This window comes from Venturia canescens, chromosome 6 (genome assembly GCF_019457755.1).
Source record: "Venturia canescens isolate UGA chromosome 6, ASM1945775v1, whole genome shotgun sequence".
NCBI classification, from domain to species: Eukaryota; Metazoa; Arthropoda; class Insecta; order Hymenoptera; family Ichneumonidae; genus Venturia; species Venturia canescens.
The window spans coordinates 4,600,906-4,622,773 of NC_057426.1; the positions used below are offsets into that span (position 1 = coordinate 4,600,906).

The 21,868-nt window shown below is 42.7% G+C and overlaps 2 protein-coding genes and 1 long non-coding RNA gene across 3 annotated transcripts in view; 2 read left to right on the forward strand and 1 right to left on the reverse strand.

Annotated features, from left to right (window-relative positions):
* Nucleotides 1-85: 85 nt before the first annotated feature.
* Nucleotides 86-21,868, forward strand: part of LOC122412609 (uncharacterized) — a 56,137-nt gene continuing 34,354 nt past the window's right edge. The window contains exon 1 of the long non-coding RNA XR_006261397.1: nt 86-181. This is a non-coding gene — a long non-coding RNA (uncharacterized lncRNA). The remainder of the gene's footprint in view (nt 182-21,868) is intronic.
* Nucleotides 407-2,029, reverse strand: LOC122412608 (trafficking protein particle complex subunit 2-like protein). The gene is made up of 5 exons (XM_043422293.1): nt 1,749-2,029; nt 1,389-1,561; nt 1,089-1,176; nt 669-748; nt 407-561 (listed from the first exon to the last, which is right to left on the reverse strand). The coding sequence occupies exons 1-5, from the start codon at nt 1,779-1,781 to the stop codon at nt 522-524; spliced, it is 414 nt and encodes a 137-aa protein (XP_043278228.1). The 5' UTR covers nt 1,782-2,029; the 3' UTR covers nt 407-521.
* On the forward strand, nt 3,444-5,568 carry LOC122412604 (uncharacterized). The gene is made up of 2 exons (XM_043422289.1): nt 3,444-3,540; nt 3,615-5,568. Exons 1-2 carry the CDS (start codon nt 3,499-3,501, stop codon nt 5,136-5,138), a joined length of 1,566 nt encoding a protein of 521 aa, XP_043278224.1. The 5' UTR covers nt 3,444-3,498; the 3' UTR covers nt 5,139-5,568.

Consider the following 21,868-nt stretch of genomic DNA (forward strand, 5'->3'; position numbering starts at 1 on the left):
CATAGGATTTCCGAGAAGTAAACAAAAGCGCTGTTTCGTGGCGGTCAATTCGGAAAGCAATAGTTAATCGTGTGTTCGAGGTTGTCGAGGTCACTGATCAGAGAAGAGAAAAAGAACTCATTTCGGTGCAGTTTTTATCCCAAAAGCAGCCAATATTGCGGTTTTACTCTACGAAATCTAGGTACGTGAATGCACACATTACCAAAGAACATATATTACGATATTTTGGGTTAAATGGAATTCGTGACAGTCATCGAGAAACAAGGATAGGTTTAGCGACTCCATTTCCTATAACGACTCCTTCCATAATCAGCAAGGGAAACGATCGGAAATTGAATATTTCCGATCGAATTAAACAAAGGATCGCTTCTCGTTGAATTAATTGATCTACGTTTCAACACATATATATTATTATAGAGAAAATATATTACGCAGAACATAAATCACATATTTACATATCAGGTGAAAAGAAAGTCCAAGACTTTCGTTAATAATTTCATTGTTGTGAATATCTTGAACAATCATAGACCCATTATATCCTTCACCGAGGCCTCAAACGATCTGCAACATCAATAATGAACTAATCAAAAATGTTTATAAGATTCGTTTTGTTTTTGATACTTTATGTTTCAAATACTGCAAAACTCACTAACGTAATGAATTTTTACCTGGATTTTATCTGTTCGCCTGGAATGTAAAATGGGTTGCAGACTGCATTGGCATAAGCCACGTGTAATTTTCTGAAAATCTGCAATACATTCTCCATTGAAAGAGCTTGAAGTTTTAAATTACAATTCTTTGAGTATAACTTGTATAAAAATGGAATGATACTGAAGGTTGGAGTTCAACAAAATGAATGAAACAAAACGTTCGTAATTCTTCAACTTTTCACTCTACAAGCCATTTATGTAGGTTGAAAATCTACAAATTGCAACTTAGAGATAATAAAAAATTGGAGAATTGTGATCTTTTTTTATTTTCACTGCTCTATTGCTGTAAACTTCAGCGTAATAAAATGGAATTAATGCAATTTTGTTTACCAATAATGAGATTCGACAAAGATTCTTTCACTAGAATAAAAAATTTACCATTCTAACATCATTGTCCCGGAAAGATGGATTTGTCGACTGCAAGACTACGACAAATTTGATTTTCGTATTCGTTGCATATCCAAATCTGGCAAAAAAAATATTTTATTAATATCAGTTTGAAGCTGGGCCAGAATTGAATGAATGTTTTTTTGCTCATAAAATTAGTCACTCCATCGAGAATAAACTGAACAAATTAACCAAAACGAACAAGAACTTCATGGCAGCGTAATCTTGAAAAATCAAAATTTCTGAGATGCCAAAATGTTTTAGTCCATACAGTTTTATGAATCATCATACATTTTGTGTTCTTCGGTGGAGAACAAAAGTCCCAAGAACAATTCTCGTGTATCAGTCGCTGCTTTAGTGCCAACGCTCAATTTTTCTTCTATAATATCGATAGAAGTGTGAACTTTGTTGTGGAATTGAAGCGCATTCTGTTCGGCTATGCACTTGATGTATTTCGGTGAATTCTAAAAAAGATTTGTAGACATGACTTCAGTAAGGTAGAAATTAAAATTTCGAGGAATAATCGAATATCCTTGAACAAACTCCAGTAGAAATATTGAATCTAAGAAGTATTGATTTAACCTAGTTGTAAGACATAACCTGAAAACCTTTGAAACAAGCAAAAATCTTATAATGATTAGAAAAACTCACATCTTTGCCGATGACTGCGATACAAACAGCCATTTTTACGTCCTCAAAATAGCTGAACCATACTACGCACAATAGTTTTACAAACAATTGCCGTAGATTTTGTTTTGAAAATCTGACAGGTCGGAATGCCCGACCCGAGTTTCGATCGTGTTGTTACGAGTCGCAGAAGCAGGTTTAAAACCGAGATTTCAGGGGGGGAATATAAAGCGATATGGCGGATCAGTAAAAGTTAGTGATTACGAAAAATTACTCTATAAAACAGTATAATTTTATTTCCCAAGAGCTGTACATATTGTGATCGCAGTAATCACATAATTTTATCCGAGTTCGTTTCCAAAGGAACTTCTCGATAATATCTGCGTTTCAAGGTGCGGTATTTCTTGAGCATGTAAAGAGCCTCGATCTCTTTAACAACGAATTGGCCGTGCGCTATCATTTTATCAATCTTTTCTGGATCTTTTTCGTTCTTGTTTTTTAAAAAAGCTTTCTTCAAGCTTGTACGAAAGTTTTCATATCCTTTAGGATAATCTTTGCCCATGTGAAGTAACTAAAGTAAAAAATTGATTGTTTATTAAAACAAGGGAAAAACGTCCATCGATTATTTATTTATTGAATCGAAATGTATTGTTACCGTTTTATACAATTCGATAACTTTCGTTCTCTGAGCCATCAGTTTTAATTTATATTCTTTAAAATAACGTCAAAATTAATAACATTCAACAAATAACAGTCCGTGGTCTACGGTTTGACAGCCGCGGTCACGCCGCTGGTGGTCAAAACCCAAAGTTTTTGGGAGATACGATGGAAACTGTGTTACATAACCGTGCAACAGTCGGTCAAGTTACCAAAATCCTCGAAATGTAAACATAGATCTGTAACATCGAACCCGTACATGTTTGCCGTGTATTGTGAACGTAGTTCTGCGTCGATTCTGCACCGACCGAGTACGAACTCGTGAAAAAGTGCTTTACGAGTTGACCGTCATGAAGAAGCGCCGCTTTACTCTCAAGCCCATTCGATTTTGACTTGGCTATGTCATTGGAAGAGCGGATTGAAAATGAATATTTACTATGGCCTCAAAGGTCCAGCTGCGTCCCTAGAAACTATAATTTTCATCGTAATCTTCGAGCCAGCCTCATTAACATCGATCATTTTCGTAACTTTAACCCAAAAGTTACAAATTTAGTAAATATTTTACGTTTGCAAAAATAATCCAAGTCTGCTGGGTCTAGAAAGGATTTTTTCCTCGCTGGATGTCACCCTTGGTCCACGCTCTTTCCGTAACCCAGATCGACCCTGTCTCTTGATGTCCATTATTCAGCAATGAGCGATGAGCCCCTTGACCTTGATTTTAGTGCACCCTGCATCTCCACGCAAATGTCCGTGGAGTACTTGAAAAATGTTTAAATCTCGCAGTGCATTATTCTTCCCGTAAGATCAGCAAAATCTTGACAGATGTTAGATCAAATGGCAGTGTATGAAACAGCTGATCGATTACACAGTGGACGATGAATAATGTTGGCATTCTTCGGAAGGTAAATAGAATAAGCTGCCGAGGTGGATAGCATTGGTAGCGTCTTCATGACGTATGTGGAGTTGGTTAACGACGAAGGAAGTGGGGACGGTGATTTGTGGAGAGTTAATTCTTGCTCGACTCGTTCCTTTGTGTGCTAGTCGACACTTGGCCGTTCGTCAGGAAGCCCGACGAGAGTGCGCATTGATTCGGTAGCTCGGCGTTAAGTTCAGCGTCATGATGAGCTTTTCTAGGCTTGAGAAAGTCTCGTTGATCGTGGTAAGTATGCGTGGATGAATGTAGTTGGAATTTAAATGGAGTTGAGTGGCCGTTGATAAAAATTTGTCACGCAGTTTGTGTTGTTCACGATCGGAATCGTGGAACTGATCGTCACCGACCCCGTGGACGAGCACCAGGAGCAACCCTTTTGGCAGTACATCCTGCGGGAGTTTATTTTCAAAACGATGTCATCGCCTCTGCCTGACGACGCTCTTTACAAGAAGATCAAAGACGCTCCGTTCTATGGCGGCTCGTTGCTGCCGGTTACAAACAACGAGGACGCGGTCCTGTCGAGCGGCAATGTCTTCCGGATGCTCGACGAACAGTGGATCTTTTGCCAAGATGATTGCGAGGATTGCGGATCTTGCGGGCAGCAACGAAATCCAATTGTGAAATGGGTCCTCAAGAGAGTGAAGCGGAAGACGAGTGGGGACTCGCCAAAGTGGGATCTCCAATTGACGGTTTTACCGCAATCGGATATGTTCTTTAACGATGGTTCGACGGCCAGTAACCGATCGGCACCGAGTGCAAACGGAGCTTTGCATTCGTTCGGTGCTGACGCGGAGAGACCCAGCGAGGAGAACAACTGGCTCGGTAGCAAGACTCAAAGCACGGATGGCGCAGATTATTTTGGAAAGGAGCGGGAATACGATGAGCAACGTTGGAGGAAGTACGGATCGAGAAGCATTCCGAGGATTAAAGGACATCGATCGGTTAGGCCGGTCCGGCGACCGGGGGCTCTGCCGCTTCATCGTTCACCGGAAAGGGTCCGCGGTGAGGCGGATATTCGTTTGATCGTGGGTGTTGATCAATACGGTGAAAGGCATTTAGTCCACATGGTTCCGGGGTCTTCGCTACTCGAGAATAGAGGACGGTTGAATCGTGCCCAAAGCCCTCGAGAATCCACTCAAAAGGTGGTTCATTCACCCCGCGTCATGAGAACGACAACGGGGCTTGACTCGAACGAAAACGCCGTTTATAACGAATTGATTGATCGGATCTTGGACTCTCTGGCCAGCCATAGAAACTTCATCGAGACTTTTTTGTTCTCGGAACGTCTTGTCTCCCGAATATCGAACGAAGATGCCTCGCCGCGCCGATTCTATCCAGAAGCAATAAACCGAAATGATAGGTTCGACGGGCGAAATGACAAGCCTCCCCACAGTGCTGTCTCTTCCCATCAAATAAGCAACGCTCGTCCCATGCATTCGGAGTATCAGGCAGATGAGCAGGATCAACAGGACACGGGCCGTACTGATATTACGAGGAAAATAAACAGGCCGGCAGGTCTCGAGGACCAGAGTTCTTTGATGCAGTATGAATCGTACGACGCCTCTTCAAACGATCACCAACATGACGAACGATCTTCTCTTCAGTCCGACGCTGAACGCAGACGTCGCAACTCCCGCATAAAACTAACGAACCCATTCGAACTGGGCAATTTCACTCGGATAGATGACGCTGATTCGGTATTCACCGCTAACAGGAAACTCGTGTCGAACTCCCCTGATCGGGATCCGGTTAATACACAATCGGGGATCAATCAAACGGATGCCCGGATCCATAGGTTCCCAGAGGAAACTATGGTTCGAGTGTAGCAAGTCTGAGCACTGTTCAATACGTAATTATACTCACCGATATCGAGTTATCTAGAGAAAGTTAGAACCCGAGCTCAACAATGACGGATCTGTTTGCGAAAAAGCCGGAGATAAACATCGACCTGAGCAGCATTGTCTGCGCTCTGCGCGCAGTCGTCGCGACTCCGATTTCGTTGTACGTTTGGTGATATTTCAGAGAAATAAAGCGAACCTCGGGCGTCGATACGCCGCAGGTCGGGCCGTTTGAACGTTTGCTTTCGAACGCTCGGCCTCGAGACACATTTTCATATACCGCCATACGACCTTAAACCCAGAAAGTAAAAATTATGTCACACCAGAAAAATAAGAATTGTCAAAATTGTATATCTTCGAAGTACAAAAATACTGAAAATCTCGCTCAACAAAGCGAATATCCACGATTACTCACTGACCCCGAAAATTAAACAGTTTTCCTATATAGAAAAGTTAAACAATTATACCCACCGCTTAACTCATACACAACCCGATGTTGAGGCAGTAAGTGATCATCAATCCGATTCCTATCGCGGCTTAGCTCGATGGTAATGTGATGCGTTTGATGGTCTAATACCAACACACAGGCATATGCGGCGGCGGAGTGCTCAAGCGTACACACTTCGTTCATCGGTCTCTTAAGCGGAGTATGCGATGTGGATGAACGAGGACGCACTGCTCTCGCGGTTATGCGTACATATGCAAGCGCATGTATGCATACACAGCAGAGAGACAGCGAATGGGCTCTGTGGCTCGAATCGTATTTGATATAGACACAGAGTAGGATTCGCTTAATTGCATGCCAATATATATAGGCATAAGAAATAATCTGGCAGTGCGAAGGCAGTGTGTATTGCCGAACGCTCTGCACGAGCTGTTGTATTTTACGCTAGCTGATATCCTAGCGCCTTAAGAAGCAAAGTAGAACTTGGGTAAGCTGCTGCTTCTGCTTCTGCTGCTGCTGCTGCTGCTGGTGTGTTTCTGTATCTGAGTAAAGGGATCGAGGCACGCTGAGAATCGTAGAGGTAAGTCGGTGCTTACATTTAATTAAAGAGCATACGGGCGGCTGGAATAGGAAGGAGATGCAGACATGCCTATGTACAGAGGAAGGAAGAATCGAGCAGAGAGACGAAGAACAACGAAGAGTTGCGGACCTCCGAATGAGCGAGAGCAAGATGCGGTGGAGAGGAGACAGAGATAAAGACAGTCGAGGGAGGTAAGTCACTGTTACTTGTCTAATTATCTACTCCTTCTAGGTTCTGCAACCCCCGACGAAGAATTTCCTCGTTTTGCCATGCGGCTGCTGCTCCTCCTCTCCGCCACCACCACGCTCCTTATCCAACACCATCATCCTCTCGAGAAAGCAGCATATACTTCGCCTCTACTTTCTTCCTACTGCCTTGGCTTGCGAAACTCTACGGGGACGTTTTGCTTTTTGTGCTTCGCGAAGCAAACCCCCTGCTCCCCCTCTCTGGGCCGACCTGCGATTTCTTCTTGCTGATGATCCCAACTGAAATAAGAGAGAATCTTACCCACTCGCATTTTGATTCTTCTGACGTTTATACGGGCAACTATTCCGAAACAGCGTTAAAACTTGTTTAACCAACGGAATACTTATTTCTCTTGTAAATTGTAAACACACTCGACTCCGCTGAGTTGAACTTTTTAATTGAATTTGCCTTTCGTATTTGCTTGATAATTAACCGCGAGGGAGAGACTTCCCGATGACGGGCTAGGATTTTTTCTATAAATTTATCAACATTCCTGCTCCAAGAATAACGTCTCATTCCTACTCGAAGATTCATCGGAACGAGAGAACAAAGGGAAAGAGATCGTTGGAAGGGGGGAGGGGCGAAAACAGTCATTGCATGCTCAGCCTGTTTCGGTGTTGAGCCGCACGACAACCCTCTTAGCTCTCGTACGCGACGAGCTGGGTGTACCCGTCATAAGATGGAGCGTTAAAAGTATGAAACAGGTGAAGCTTTTCCCGGGGCTCCTCTCGCACGCCTGACGGAAAATTGACGTTGTTGAACTGTTCGAGCGGATATGCTGAGGGTATATCAGGGTCTAGACTCACGCGCGTTTACTCGAATCGAAAAATATGGAGGAGGTAGAAGGGCGTGGACTGCAAAGTGTTAAGGCTTGAAAGGACTTTGGTTACACGCCCGTTTAATGCCGAGAAATTCATGTGTACACACGTGCGTCTACAGGCAAACGCCTGCGTACCGTTTATGAAAGGCGATGGCGTCGCAACGTATTTTTCCAGATATTTAAATCCTCGCAAACGGCTTCCTGAGCGCTCTTAAGCTCGTTTCTCCCCGAGATGCTGCGAGTTGAGAGCGGAGACTCGGCGTATCTATAGTTATTGAATATCGACTCTGTACGTGTGTTTCGTGATGTTAAAAAACTCCAGAGGTCGGAGGTACGGCTCCCGAGGAAATTTCGAAAAGCTGTGGTACGAGTACACGCGAGCTTTCCGACTCTCGAGATCGTGGAAAAAGCATTCTCGGAGTTGTTCAAGCGTGACGTGTATTCTATCAGACAGTAGGGGCGGGTAAAGATCTACATGGGACCAGACTCTCCGAAATACCCAGACGTTATCCCCTTTTCTTTACTCCCTCGCTATTCTAGCAATACATGTGTATATGCACACTCACATCTTACCTTGTCATTCTAATTTAGGCACTCTGAGATTCGCTATTTCAGTACGAGGCGAGAGAAATTGAATCAACTTTTGATTTTTTCCGTTTTAAGCTTCTAACTTGTGGCGTTATCTCGATGCGATTTTCTCGTGGAATTCCCATTAAGGGATGATCCAAACTGCGTGAAATTCCAAATTCGATAGCTCGATATGATCGTTCATTTATTTTCACAGAATTAACCCAATGTCTTACAAATTTTTTTTCTCTCATTTTGGAATTCTCTCTTTTGTTTATTTTTGGGATCGTCGTTTTTCGAATAAGTTGATTAATAATTGCTATAAAATTTCACAATAAATGGCAGCAGCATCTTAACGCGAAAAATAAAAAAAAGTAGTTTGAAAATGGGAGGGTGAAATCGCGTTGCCGCCCCTGGTCATGCAGGTACTCGAAATAGTGCGATTTCCCTGAATTTTTTTAAGCAGTTCTCGTAAATTTATTAGCCAGTAAGTTACACTGGCGCGTCCAGGGCTGTTTGTGGGCGTACGAGGATCTGTCAAGTCTTGAAATACAAGAACTTTTGAGAAGAGCGTTTATCTCTGGCTTCCTTAGGAAAGGAGGAAGATTGCGAAGTATTATAAATGGGGGCTACTGCAGCGCCATACTTTGGAAGAAAGTGTGGGCGGTTGCTGAAAGTCTCTCATCCGTAAATGGTTTTTTCGTTTCTCGCGTGTTTTCCCCATAAAAACCTCCCCCCGCCTTGTGTACCAGGCGAGGAGCGAAGAATCGTGAGAGCAAGGGCTATGATGGGTTTTCTTTTTCCTTCGCAAACGTCGAGTCCCGACGAAATGGGAGCACGACGCGCTCAGCTTTTCGGCAAATGGAAAGAAGTAATCAACGATCACTGGGGTGGTTTTATTGACCTCCTTCGAGCGCCTCTCGTTTCGGATGATTACATGAAGAGATTGCTCTTGGTTTGTTATGGACTGTAAATACTCATTTGCAAACATAATTATTTTTTCACAAATGAGAGATCCCTCGAACCTTAACCGTCTCCAGGCCCAACGATGAAATCAACGACCCTGATGAGCGCAGAGCAAGAAAACGAGATGTTTGCCTTCCACTGCGATCAACTGACAGGCTCGCTCGATCCCGAAACAATTTCGGCGACAAATTCATATTTTTCTGTAATATTTCCAAATTAGTCGAGAATAGACCGAAAAAAAGGATCGGTAAATTGAAAAAAAATTGAATTGTTTCAACCCAAAACTACGCGATCACGGGTGGCGAAACAAACATGAAATTGTTTCAATTCATCAATTTCATTGATTTTGAAACGACGGATTTTTTTAATTTGCATTCACAAACAAAATATTAATGAAATTTGATCGTTTAATTTGTAGTTTCAACCAGAATAAGAATAATTTTCCTATATTTTTGTTGGTATATAAAATGGTTCCAGAGATATAATGGTATATCTCTGGAACCATTTTAATCGAAGAAAAATTTCTACCTGCACGGGGATTTGAAACCAATCTACCTACATCTTTCTAAGTACGTACGCTACCCACTAGACTACCACGAAATTGTTAGATGTGAACTCAAAAAGGCACTATACATGAAAGTATCACGAACGTTTTAACTTCCGGAGAAAAGGTATGAGGAAGCACAGAATAATGATAAAAGCTCATTCCCGCTTGTACGTTCATTTTTCTTCTCATCCTTATTCATATTCCCTAATCGATATCGCCTGGAGAATGACTGATGATCAATCACTGTCACCGATTTTAATATCTCAATTAATAAAAACGTCGAGCAACTTTCCAATCGATCGAGTGCAATTATCCAACGTTAAAGTTTTCCCTGTTGTAAAAATTTCTTATCAAGAAGACCGCGCGACGTTTTCGAGATCTTCGGGGCCGAAGATAAATTGTTCTCACGTCAAATTGGTCCTCGCACTCGGTCCGTGCGCTGCCTACGCGACAGATTTTCGTCGTTTTCTTGTACACGTTAGTTTTCGGGGTATACACGCCTGGTCTGGTTCCGTTTCTGGGACGTTGCTTGATTCATTGGCCTATGTTCGATTAATTACTCTCCCTGTTTCTTTCCTTCTTTCCAAACCATTTTTCAATAATCGATTCTTCGTTTCACAAAAGTATTGACACCAGAAACAAAAATGATTTTATTCCTCCACCGAGAAAATGATCCGCCGCGACTGGCCTTTGGGTTTGGAAACGAATAAGAAAATCTCGAGCTTTCCTGCACCACGATTTGCGGCTCGAGTTTGACGTACAAAGCTTCACAGGCTTCGGGCTAAGTATTCGAAATAGAAAAACCGATCGAGTCGCATGAAGTTATGAAAATTCATTTCAGTCTCGGTACCCATAAGAATCCCATCAAAGGCGCTTCAAATACATTAGGATTGTTCCTTTCCATATAGAATCCCTCGTATGTGTGGAAACACGAGCCGCAGAAAAGTAAAAAAGAATAAAAGAGGAGGAGGCGTGGGACATATGAGAAGATTGGGTTTCACATGGTTCGGCCGAACATCCAACGATGTTTTCAATATCCTGTAAAAGGAATTGCAAAAATTTCGGATATTAGTTCGAGACGCGCACGTCGATCGTAATCGTGTGAGTAAAGAGCGAGAACAGCCTTCGCTTTCTCTCTCTCCTCCTCCCCCCTGTTCCATCCTTATTCGTCTAATAAATATCGCTTATTTTTATCTGTCTCCGTCAGTGGCTTTGCCCTCTCGCTCTTCGGTAAAGTCTTGTGTGCTGTATAGATGTTGATGCTGACGGGGGCCAAGAGCGAAAGAGCTTTACCCCAGAGAATTCTAGACGAGAGGGTGCTCGCAGCTTTCTCCGAGATACTTCTGGGGTCTCCCGACCGAGTGAGAGAAAGAGAGAGGGAGAGAGGAATGGAGATAGGCTGACGAAAGCTCTCTCGCGTTTCTTCGTGCGGTGTTTTCTATCCGGAGCCTTTGAGCTCGTGCCAGGCAAGAGAAAATGTTCGGCATATGAAAAATGAGAAGAAAACGAATCACGAGCGGAGCGGGGTCAAAATGAGAGAGAGAGAGAGAGAGGGAGAGGGACAGATCAGTAGGTCTTTTGCACAAGTCCTTTTGGCCCCAGACGTTTGTGTAATAGAAAACGAAATAGGATGTCGATGCAAAACGTGTTGTTTTTCGGGTGAATGCTTGGCCAAAACCTCTCGTGTGTGTTTATGGTCGTGTGTGGGTGTGCGTCTGGTACGCTACTTTCCTTCCACTCCAATTTCTCTTGACTGCGCGACGTTTCGTGTCGTCAAAGAGCGTGGAGGTTTCGACGAGAAAGCACACCTGACGAGATTGACGCTCCCGCGCGAGAGAAAATATAAAACATTTCGTATCGCGTTAGAGCTCGACAAAGTTCGATGTGCAGAGGTGACGAAATGCACAGCAGCGCTGAGCCCCACGCGAGCCAAAATTAGGAAAATGTCACCTGCATTTATCGCTTCCTTCATCAAACATCTGAAGTACGATTTGAAAGAAAATTCTACTTGGTCGCTCTCTGTGAATATGACCTCTCCGACTGAAAAGTTCGTACACATCCCTGGAGACAAAAATATCAAAGAGAGACTTCTATCGTGTGAAGAACCGGCTCGCAACTTCGGTTGTAATTGTGTGAGCTGTCCCATCCGAGTGGATCGAACATGCTCGAAAACACACCCCGTTTTCCCCAATGTCTTGCCAGATAGACGAGAATGGAAGTCTTTCATCGCAAATGAAAACGTTTTGGAACGAAGTGATGTTTGGAAGAGATGCGTTTCGGTCGAGCTATGCCGGAGCAGTTGCAGATTCGAAATCACGATCATTAAAAACTTTTTTACAAAAAAGTGTACGAAGGCCTTTATTGGGAAACTTTTCGAGACAATTATTCATTAATGACCGACAGTTTCATATTTTGTTTCTCCAAATGAATTCAGAGTCTTGACCATAGCCAGTTCTCCCGGAACAAAAAGAACTCGAAAAACTTTTGTCCCTAATAATTCATCGACGAAGCTTTTCGCTGAAGTAAGTAACTTTTTCCAAACTTCTGCGCCATCGTTGTTCTTTTTTTTCCTGAGACCGATCCATAATCGCAACGATCTCTATCCCTCCCGCGATGGAATAGATATGGAAATAGCCTTCGTGTATTGGCAGTTCATTTGACAAAACTGGTTTCGGTCTGATAAACGAGAACTAGTATTGCTCGTCGTCGCCTAATCAGTAGAGTGCTCTCTCGGACACTGAACGAAACGATTTTTGCACTGTGAAATACAAGGTACGATCGTCCAGTTGAAAACAGCCAGAGATGATATACACGCAGTGAAAAAGGGGAATCACAGTTTTTAAATTAATGGACGAAACACATAGCAGCAGGGGGCTGCAAACGACTGTGAGATATAAACTCTCCAGCGATGCGGAAGAGATTGGTATGCTCCGTTGCAAGAAATAAAAAAGGAAATGATACGCTGCCACGTTGCGATCGAGGTGATGCCGAGCGAATTTGGTTTTTTCACCTTTTTCAGTCTATAAATATAAAAAATAGACAAACTAGCAAAAAGCAATAGCAGTACGTTTCATTGCTCGCTCTTCAATATCAAATCTTCAATGGTTCAGCAAACTAGACCAATTATTGAACGAATTCACGCACAGAAAAAAAACACGGGGAAAATCCGTTCATTCAGTCGCATCTCGTTTCATTACTCAATCTTTTTTTAATGCCTTCGCAGTTTCCCATTTCTTTCTACTATTTGCTTCGGTGGTTATATGACTTAAAAAAGTAACGTGAATTTTCAAATTCATCGAGTTTAAACTTCCTCGCTAAACTGGTCCCAATAAAACGTTTTTTGATACAATCTGAACTTTGGCGTATCGATGAAAGAGGAAGAAACACGTGAGCGTTGAAATACTCAACACTTTCTTTCCCTACTTTTGTATTGAGATCAATATTCAAGGTCCTCCGTCGACCGATCAACGTTTTCCCGTAAAAAGTTTAAATCGATTAAATCATCTGAAATGTGCAACCATTTGGCGAAAAAATGAGGAATAAACGGCTGTGGAATGAATTTTATTAAATGCCCTCCATTATGGATTTGGAACTCTCGTTCCAAGTCCGCGGTGGCGGAGGCGAATGCAGTATGAGGGTGCATAAACCGGGAAATCGAGTTCGGTTGAATTATAGAAATTCCCTTTACGTCTCGCTTCTCAGACGGGCGGGCTATGCATATACATATTTATGGATACCTTTGAATTTCTGGAAGCGTCCAGTATATAGCAGCAGCGATATATCCATGATGAATGTTTAAGCGTAGCATCGGGGAAATTGAAATCTGTGCGTGGCCTGTCGGGCGTACTGTTATATTTCCGTTTAAACGGCGACGTGTACTGCAATAAATACACAACTCTGTCTCCTCTTGTTGCTCTCTTTCTTAATCTTCTTGGGTTATACCTCCTCGTTTTTCGTATCCTTCTAACGCGTAGTGAGTTGTCTACGAGTGACAAAAACCCGAAACGTTGAATAAATTTGAATATTTGGTATGGTCACAGGAACATTTTGATTTAGGAAATTCAGTAACTGTGCAAGAACTTTATGAGAAATGCCTGGAGGCCAGGAAATGGAGTCGATTTAGGGGAGCCACAGCTGAAAAAATCAGCGAGGGTTGCTGCCAGTGCTGAGCACTCCGAATTGTGACTCGATGCGACGAAAAATATATCGTGCCATCTGTGCAGTCACGTCTTCGGACAACGTGCAACCTAAATTCTTCGTATGGAACACACAGAAGTGAAGGAAACCTGGCGAAATGATATTGGATTGCTTTTTCATTATGTAAAGTGTTTATTTGTAGAATCGAATCAGGTGAGAAATCGCGATTGAGTTATGAAAGTGCATCGTGACTCAATTACGTATGATGCTCATGCAACAGCCACTCCGGATGTATCAACTAATAATAACTTATCGATATCTTCGCTCGAATGCCTGCTCCGAAGCTTCATTTGTTTTTCAATGATTTTTTCTATCCTCCCATATCTCGATGTATGTGACGTCACACAACGAATACGTGAAAAATGTACGCTCAATACGCATATGTGGTCTGAGTACGAGTGTATTAAACCATGAATATTCCGATGAGCCTATGGGAAATCAAGCTCAGTAAATGAATTTATTCTTACGCTGGCGGTGCGGCGGCTGATTCGATAGTCCATTAATTCCTTTGCATGTGATATTCTGCTTGTTTCCTTAATTGACAATCGTGTATAAATATATGTTGTTAGTATTGAGAACATGAGAATATTGGAATTTTTATATTCTCTCGGTGGTTAAACGAATTGGTAAATTTCTGCATATGCAATCACTTAGATTTTTGTGTTACGATTGTTCAATTTGTGCAGCCGGTATATCGTAAAAGGTTTGTTTTACGCGATGACCCAACGCGCGTAGGCGCGCTTTTTGGCTACAAACGTCAAAGCCATTTCAGTTCTACTGCGTATTCGTACGCGGGATGAAAAGAACAACGAAACTCACTGTACATGACGGAAAATACCAATTAAACAAGTTTCTGCTAATTACAAGTGAGCTTCGATGTTTTATCAATATGTATTCATCGGAGTACAATGTCGAAATTGAACGAATCGAATGCGCATGCCCGAGCTATTGATTTATGGGCCCCAGCAGTTTCCGGTTTGTCGAGCGCTAAAAAGACAAACCGGGAGGCGCGCGATCGTTCATAAAATTGATCAGTATCGTCCGATAGCGAGAGCAAACGTTCGCACATCCGAGGGATTGCTTGATTGTAAATTGTAAGCAATTTCGTAATTGCGTGGACAAAGCAATTAAGCCATTTGACCGTTGTCTACGATCCACCAAAAGAGATAAATGCGTTTGAGCTTTGCGACAAATGCTTTTGCACTCATAACAAGTTACGGAACCTCAATAGCTTCAGCATTCCTCAAACACTAAATTATGATGTAATTACAATTGTGCGTTCTTGTATCCTCAGGCTTCTGGTATCCTCGACACTTCGCGTCCATTTATTGCATCAATTTTTTCGTACTCGCGTAGTTATGACAGCTCGAACGCACTCGATTGACCTGAAGCTCTATTATCGGATTCAATTTCCAATTTTTTTACCTGTGCAGCTTCAAATTGACGAATGAATTCAATAAATGCCGAAGCTTGATTGATTCGATTCCAGAATTCGTATTAAAGATAAACTAAATCACCTTTTTTCATAATTTCGTCGAATTGGAAGCTCGAAGACACAGGCGACCAGGAAAACATTTGCAAATTGTTTATTCGAAAAATAACTTTCATCAAACTTCACAGTTTCATTTATTTTCAATTTTCCTAAGCCCAGGGCCGAAGTTCGTTGGGGAAAAGCGATGGATCTCTGATGTTTATTTTCATTGAGGGGAAGGCATTCCTAATAACCCTTGAACACATCTTATTCCCTTTTCATCCCTTTCCATTAAGTAGGGTCGTGGCGCGTGGGTCGGCTTCCAATTGTCATCGTTTTCTACGACCCTGATTCGTTGGCGTTGTACGAAGCTTGCTTCCTGGCTTGGAGTTCACTTCGAACTATGGACTTAGAAGCTATTCTGTCTGCCCTTAAACGTCACAATGACAGCTGCCTCTTCAACGACTCTATTCCCTTTTTTACAAGCATGAATACCAACGACGAATGGAGAAACGAAAAAATACTCGATGCACCAAAAAAAAAATAACGAACTTCAATAAAATTCGAGTGAAAATCGAAGAATCCGGAAAAATCATCGTTGCACGGTTGAAATCGACTACCTCGAGCTCAATGGGCACAAAACCATCGTTATAGGAATAAAATTGAATTTTCCTAGACTTTGAGGCGATAGAAAATTGATTCGAAAAGTGAATCAATCGAGGAAATCCTTGACAAAAAACTCGAGTACTTTTAACTCGCTCTAAAACAGCCTGTCGGAGCAATTATTTATTGAACGCGGAATCGATTATTCCATGATACTGCTGGGTAAAATGAAAATTTCCCAGTGATTAATGCACATAATTATCATCCATATCGGGAGCAATTAGTAAATGAAAACAGAAAATTCGGGCGCGAGTATTTAAAAAAGTGAAATTTCGATGAAACTTTGAACAGCATTTTAATTAGTAAAGTGCTCGAATTAAATTCAATTATACAGAGAAGGCAATTACGAGTGAAACTGATCGAAACATTCGTTAACCATCCACACGGAGATCGGGAACATGAGAGATGTTTCGTCGTTTGATGCAGCCCGATGGAACAATTTTAACACAAATGAAAAATACCCTGCTCTCTCGTGGTAGGATAAACAAGCAAGATAAAGGATTTATGAGCACGCGGGGAACAGCTGCCATAAAAGTCTCGGGTTGTTTCCAATCTGTCAACCGATGCTGCGCGCTCTCGCGCGCGAGCGATGCGAACACCTACAGACCGTAGGCTCACACGAGGAAGGGCGGCTGAAATGAGTGTAACCAAGAATTTGGCGTCTTTCTGAACTTTGTCAATCCACATGCTGTGTACACAGCGCCTCGTGCGTATACGTTTGTGGAGAGAACTGAGATGAATATCCTTCGTGTCCAATCGTACGTGTGTAAATCGCCCATGTAGACTGTCTCTTTCATCTCTTTCTTTCTTCAGTCTCCAGCAACAATATGAACGTATGTGTGTAATGTGTGTATTATGTCTCAGCTCGTGGAGGCAACCCGCACAAATAACCTATGTGTCGTGTTCGTTCTCGTAGCCTCAAAGCAATCACAATATTGGTTGTTGCCCTCTTCCATTACCAGTCAAACGAACATAAAACTTCGTGCATCTCTCTTCCCTCCATCCACTTTCGGTCTTTCCCTCTAGTCTCTACCCTCTGGTTTATCTACCGGAAAATCGACGGAGCTATGGACCCCTGGCCTCAAACTTTTTGCGACTCGCATTCGTCTTGAAACGCGATCATGGACATCGCGCAAGTCGCCTTGTACATTTAACCTCTGGTTCATAGTTCTTTTCTTTTATGGCTCTCGCCCCACGGCCCCGCGTTTATTCAATCACTCACTTAAGGCAAAAATCATTTATCTGGGAAATCTTCGATGTCGAAAATTTCGCTAAGGTTACTCGGATCGTGATGCGATTAGTCGCAAGGCAGTAGAGCGCAGGAAATGGGGAGGGAAATCGTCGTTGGAAAGTTCCAGAGTCCATCATATAAAAAAGGCCAAAATTTGTAAAAAATGAAGAAAAATTTGAATCCAAATGAAAAATTGAGGAATTCATAAAAATGGCTTGCCACCATGGCGTCCCGTCGGAAGCTGAAATAAAAAACAAGCCCTAAACTCGATGATTCGAGGCTCGAGTCCAGAATCGACTCCTCAAACTTTTCATCACTCGCTCGAATTCGTACTACCGAAATCGTGGGAAAACGTTGAAGTAATAAGAAATGCGAGGATGGAGAAAGAGGAAAAGACGATGCGAGAAAATCGAGGAGGATACTCGAGCGAGAAAAGTCACAACCGGGTGCGAAATTTCGTGTGCACACATAGGCACGAAAGCGGCGGGCGTGCATACTCAGAGGCGTGCACACAGACAGCAGATAAATGAGTGTATAGTATGACACGGTAATGGACGTTTCAATTATGCATTCGGTCCCCCGGTAGTGGAGCTAATCAGTTATTTACACATTCCAAGTGGGCGTGAGCTCGGTGTCAATGATTAAGAAGGCAACGAGAGGAACTTTAGCGAACGGTATTTAACTTCCTCGAGCACACTTGGCTGCTTTACCGATGCTTCGCACAGTCTGTTACTGCGTGTGTTCGCCAACTCCTCTAATAGTGCTTACGCCGAGCTCTCTTTACGGCTGGATATTGTATATGTTCTCACATATATACACGAAGAGAGAAAGCGCGTAGCGCAGAAAGCCGGGGAAGATACGCGCTCGAATCACTTCCGAAGTGGCTCCGGTGTATTCACCATTCACAGATTTCACTCCTCATCTCCTCTTTCTCTCTTCACACTTTCCATGAGTACACGCCAACTTTTCTCGATTTACACTCCTCCCAACATGCTCGTTTTCTCCAGGGCTCGACGGCTTTCAACGGTGAAGAATTGAGTCGCTTTCAGCGGGGTAATGACGATCACGTACTGAACTACAAGCCTATCTTGTTTCAAGCTTCTCCATCAGAACACACACGGACTGTCGTGCCAAAATGAGACTTTTTTCCAAGTCCAAGGATATCGATGTCATCACCGGCCTACCCGGGGCTCGTGTAATCGATTTTTTCCTGCTCATCGATCCCCACTACGACGATCGATCTGCGATAGAAAAATTCGTCGTTGAACAGTTGCAATGATTTTATTCTCGGCTCACTTTCACTGCTTAAAGGGAGAATGCGCGATTGGATTTCCCGGAAGTGTTTTTAGTAATCAATCGATAAGGCGGGTGAGTTATCCGATGAAACAACTTCGCGTTGAAGTTCAAGATAGCGGTTGGTACAGAGACAGGACTCGGTCGTAGTTCCAAACTCACCGCCCGCCGCGGTTCCTCTCATGATTACGGAAAGAAAATTGCTCGATTAAGCTTCGGCGACATCAGATTTTCCTTTCGTACATACCGACTGGGCTAATATCCGGTTCGAATCTTCTTGAAAGTGTATTTACATCGAACATTATCGAGTGCGCGTATGTGAGTCTGCGCATATGCGTGTTCTCATGGATTCTCAGGTTTCAGGCTCTTCTAATTTCGTAGGAGAGGGAAATCCTCGGCTTTTCTTTTCTTGCTAAGGTGCCTTCGAATCCCTTCGAATCCGCAAAGTGCCCGGAGTAACCTGGGCGCATTCTCCTCAGCTTCGTTCAACCACTCCCGAGTAGAGATCACGAGTTTCCTCGAGACTGCAGCCTCCCTCGCGCTCCTTTTTCGCCTTCTTTTCGTGCTGAATCTACGCAACAGCGAAGAGCAAAAAACGTTCGAGGAAAAAAATCATGGCAGCAAAAAATTAAGAGGCTTCTCACGCACCCGCACCCATTACCGCTCGGTAAACATACGAGCCGCGGGCATGAGCGGAATATTCCTATTCCATTATAGCCCCCTCCCTTTTCCTTGCTTCTCGTTTATCGTCTTATTTGCCCTCGAACGATGGAAAAGGACCAGTTAAAAGTCTCGGAATTCTACCCTTTAAACTCTTTCGATCGCCTTTGATTAAGCGCTCGTACACGTATGTTTACGCAGTTGAAAAATCTGGCGGTTTTTCTCGTTACAAACACAATGAATGCTTGTAAATTTGCCGAATTCTCAAATGCTCTTACTGCAGCCAAAACCGCATGAATTGCGAGTTGAATATTGCGCGGTCGCCGCATATCAAACTTACTCGGAAAAAACCGACTCACCGCTTCCAAGTGTCGAATGGACCGATCGTATCGAGTATATTTGACAAGTGAAATGCAATGAAAAGTACGTAATTTTCGAATACTAGAAGTGAAAAACTACGAATAATGTTCATAACACTTTCAAAAACCTCCGCATAATTATTGAGATCGAAAATACTTCATAATCGAACTTCGATATTGTTTATCCTTAAAAAATGGAACCAGCGCCCTTTCGTTGAAATTGGGTCGCGGGGCTGGCCGTCATAACCGCTCGTTCGTAATTACAGTTGATTGCTGTTAGATTATTGATCACCGCACAGAGGCTTTGTGTTGTAAAAACTCGAACGTCGCTCGGTTCAAGCTCCCTTTTCATCGTTCCCATTGAACAAATATTACATGAGTGCGCAATAACAATAATCTTCATTGAATTATGGATGTATGCTAATTTCATTAGTATTCGTCGCAGTCATCAATAATGACTCGCGAAGATAGTTTTTCTACCGCGAGTTACTGGAAGCTGTTGTTAATGTTTTTCGATCGCGTCACTACCAACTAATTGTGACTTTGATTATATTTTCTGCTTTTTCCCATTAATTTTCCATCCCTTCGCAATTATTCTGTGCACACCCCATTGAGGCAGTGCTCAGTCTTGTAAGAATGAACTCTTCTCAGAGTCGTCTGTAAATCAACCCTCCTTAATGGCTGCAGTCGATATCCGATTTTCCAGTGCAGCCCCAAAGTCGCAGACCGATCGCAAATTTCGCAGGTTCGTGAAAATCGTGAAAAATCGCACGCGCGCCCCCAAATCTTCCGGGTTACCCAATATTCGAATTATTTCTATACCAGCAACCTCAAAACTTTCGGTTTACTTGCGTACCGGGCTTTTATTGACGAAGTTGGTAACATTGACGAGGAAAAAATCCAAAGCCGATTCTATTTTACGTACGAGCTTGCATAAACCGTACGCAGTGATCCCAGAATCCATTAACAACCTGAGCGTTATCAATTCCTGTATATAACGCTACCACGCCGTGCAAGAGGTTTAGCAAGTTGGTTACAACTTTGCTGTGCACGGCGGCGTATTCACCTTTACGTATATGTACATGTCGTGAAAAAGAGAGACAAAGAGGGAACCCTGTATACACACGAGATGTGATATATGGCGTGTGCAAGTGCCCAGATAGATATTGCAATTTCCCGTCGTGTGTTTTAGCGGATGAACGAGAGAGGAGGCAGGAAGTGGGTTGGGTTATGGCCTAGCTGGTGGCCTATTTTGATACTCGGAGACACTTCCACTTTGGCAAAGGGCGCTCTCTCTCTCTCTCTCTCTCTTTCTAGCTACGTGTGTCAAATATAATTCAGCCAACTTCATAACAAAGTTTCGTAGTTGGTATTGCCTATACGATAACCTGTTTACCCAGCGCACGAGCTCATACCAAACCCTAAAAGCGTGTTATCCTCAAAACTCTGGCAACTAGAAGCTCCGTGTATACAAAGAATGAATATGCGAAGAGTATATATGATTAATTTTGTTATCGAAATAATTGGCTCATTCACTAGTCTCATTCGAGCAGCGAAGGACGATTCACTCGAATCAAAGCAGTTCCTGGTGCTCGTTCTCCTCCAATCCCCGTTGCACAATTACAATTTTTATTTCATTAATTGGGAACTGCAGTAGGAATTTGGGGACTAGAGACATGAGGCCCAATCAAAATTACCGTAATCAGAAAATTGGAGAAAAATTACGTGCTCACAAGACGTAAGCTCATGACATTGAAGACGGTGACTCAAAACTTTTGTGACACGATTTTTGGAAAAAATGCATGCTACAAATTTCTTCTATTTCGTACGAAATTAGCAGCATTTCCTGTATCGTTTCATGTTTCATGTTCAGGAATGACGCATCCCCGAGCGACATATCCCGGAGGTAACGAGAATCCAATAATCTAAAATTCTATACTTCGATCCACTACGGATAGAAGTTTATTTGAAAGACTCGTCACGGATATAGCGAAGAAAGAAAATTTATCGGGCACTGTCATCGTCGAGGGTATCGTCAATAGTGAAAAAAGGTCGAGGGACATTAAATTCGATTTTTTACAAATTTTCATTACTTTTTGAAATACGATTTTCGAGTTTTCACTGTGAAATTTTGGTCAAACGAAATGAGCAAAGTTCCGAATGATCGATCACAGTAGATTTAAAACTTTTTCCATACTGAATGGTCGTGCAGAGAAACTGCAGACGATTGAAGTCAAACAGTTCGGCTTCGAACGCAGGGACAATTAAACCAAATTCGTCTGTTTTTTCTGCCAGGTTTTGCATCCGCCTCATATTATTCACGCGCGCGTAGTAGCACGTTCCCACGTAATATTTCATCCGTTCTCATTCCGCGTTCTTCCTTCTTTTACCGCGATATTAAACTTTTTATCGTAAACAAATTGGAAACGAATGCATTGTCGCATATCGAAACGAAGCTCTTGTTTCCTTGCCCCACCGTTCGCCAATATCGGTGCATAAATAAAAAGTAGAAGGTGAACGATCGCGGGGCTCCGGAGAAGGTGGCATATAGGCGGCAAGTGGGGGAGCAGTGAAAACCGATAGCCGCAATAAATAACATGATCTTTTGTTTGGCAAAGCAGAGGCCGCGGAGGAGGAGGAAGCGAAGAAAATAAAAGACGAAAAGCGGAGTCG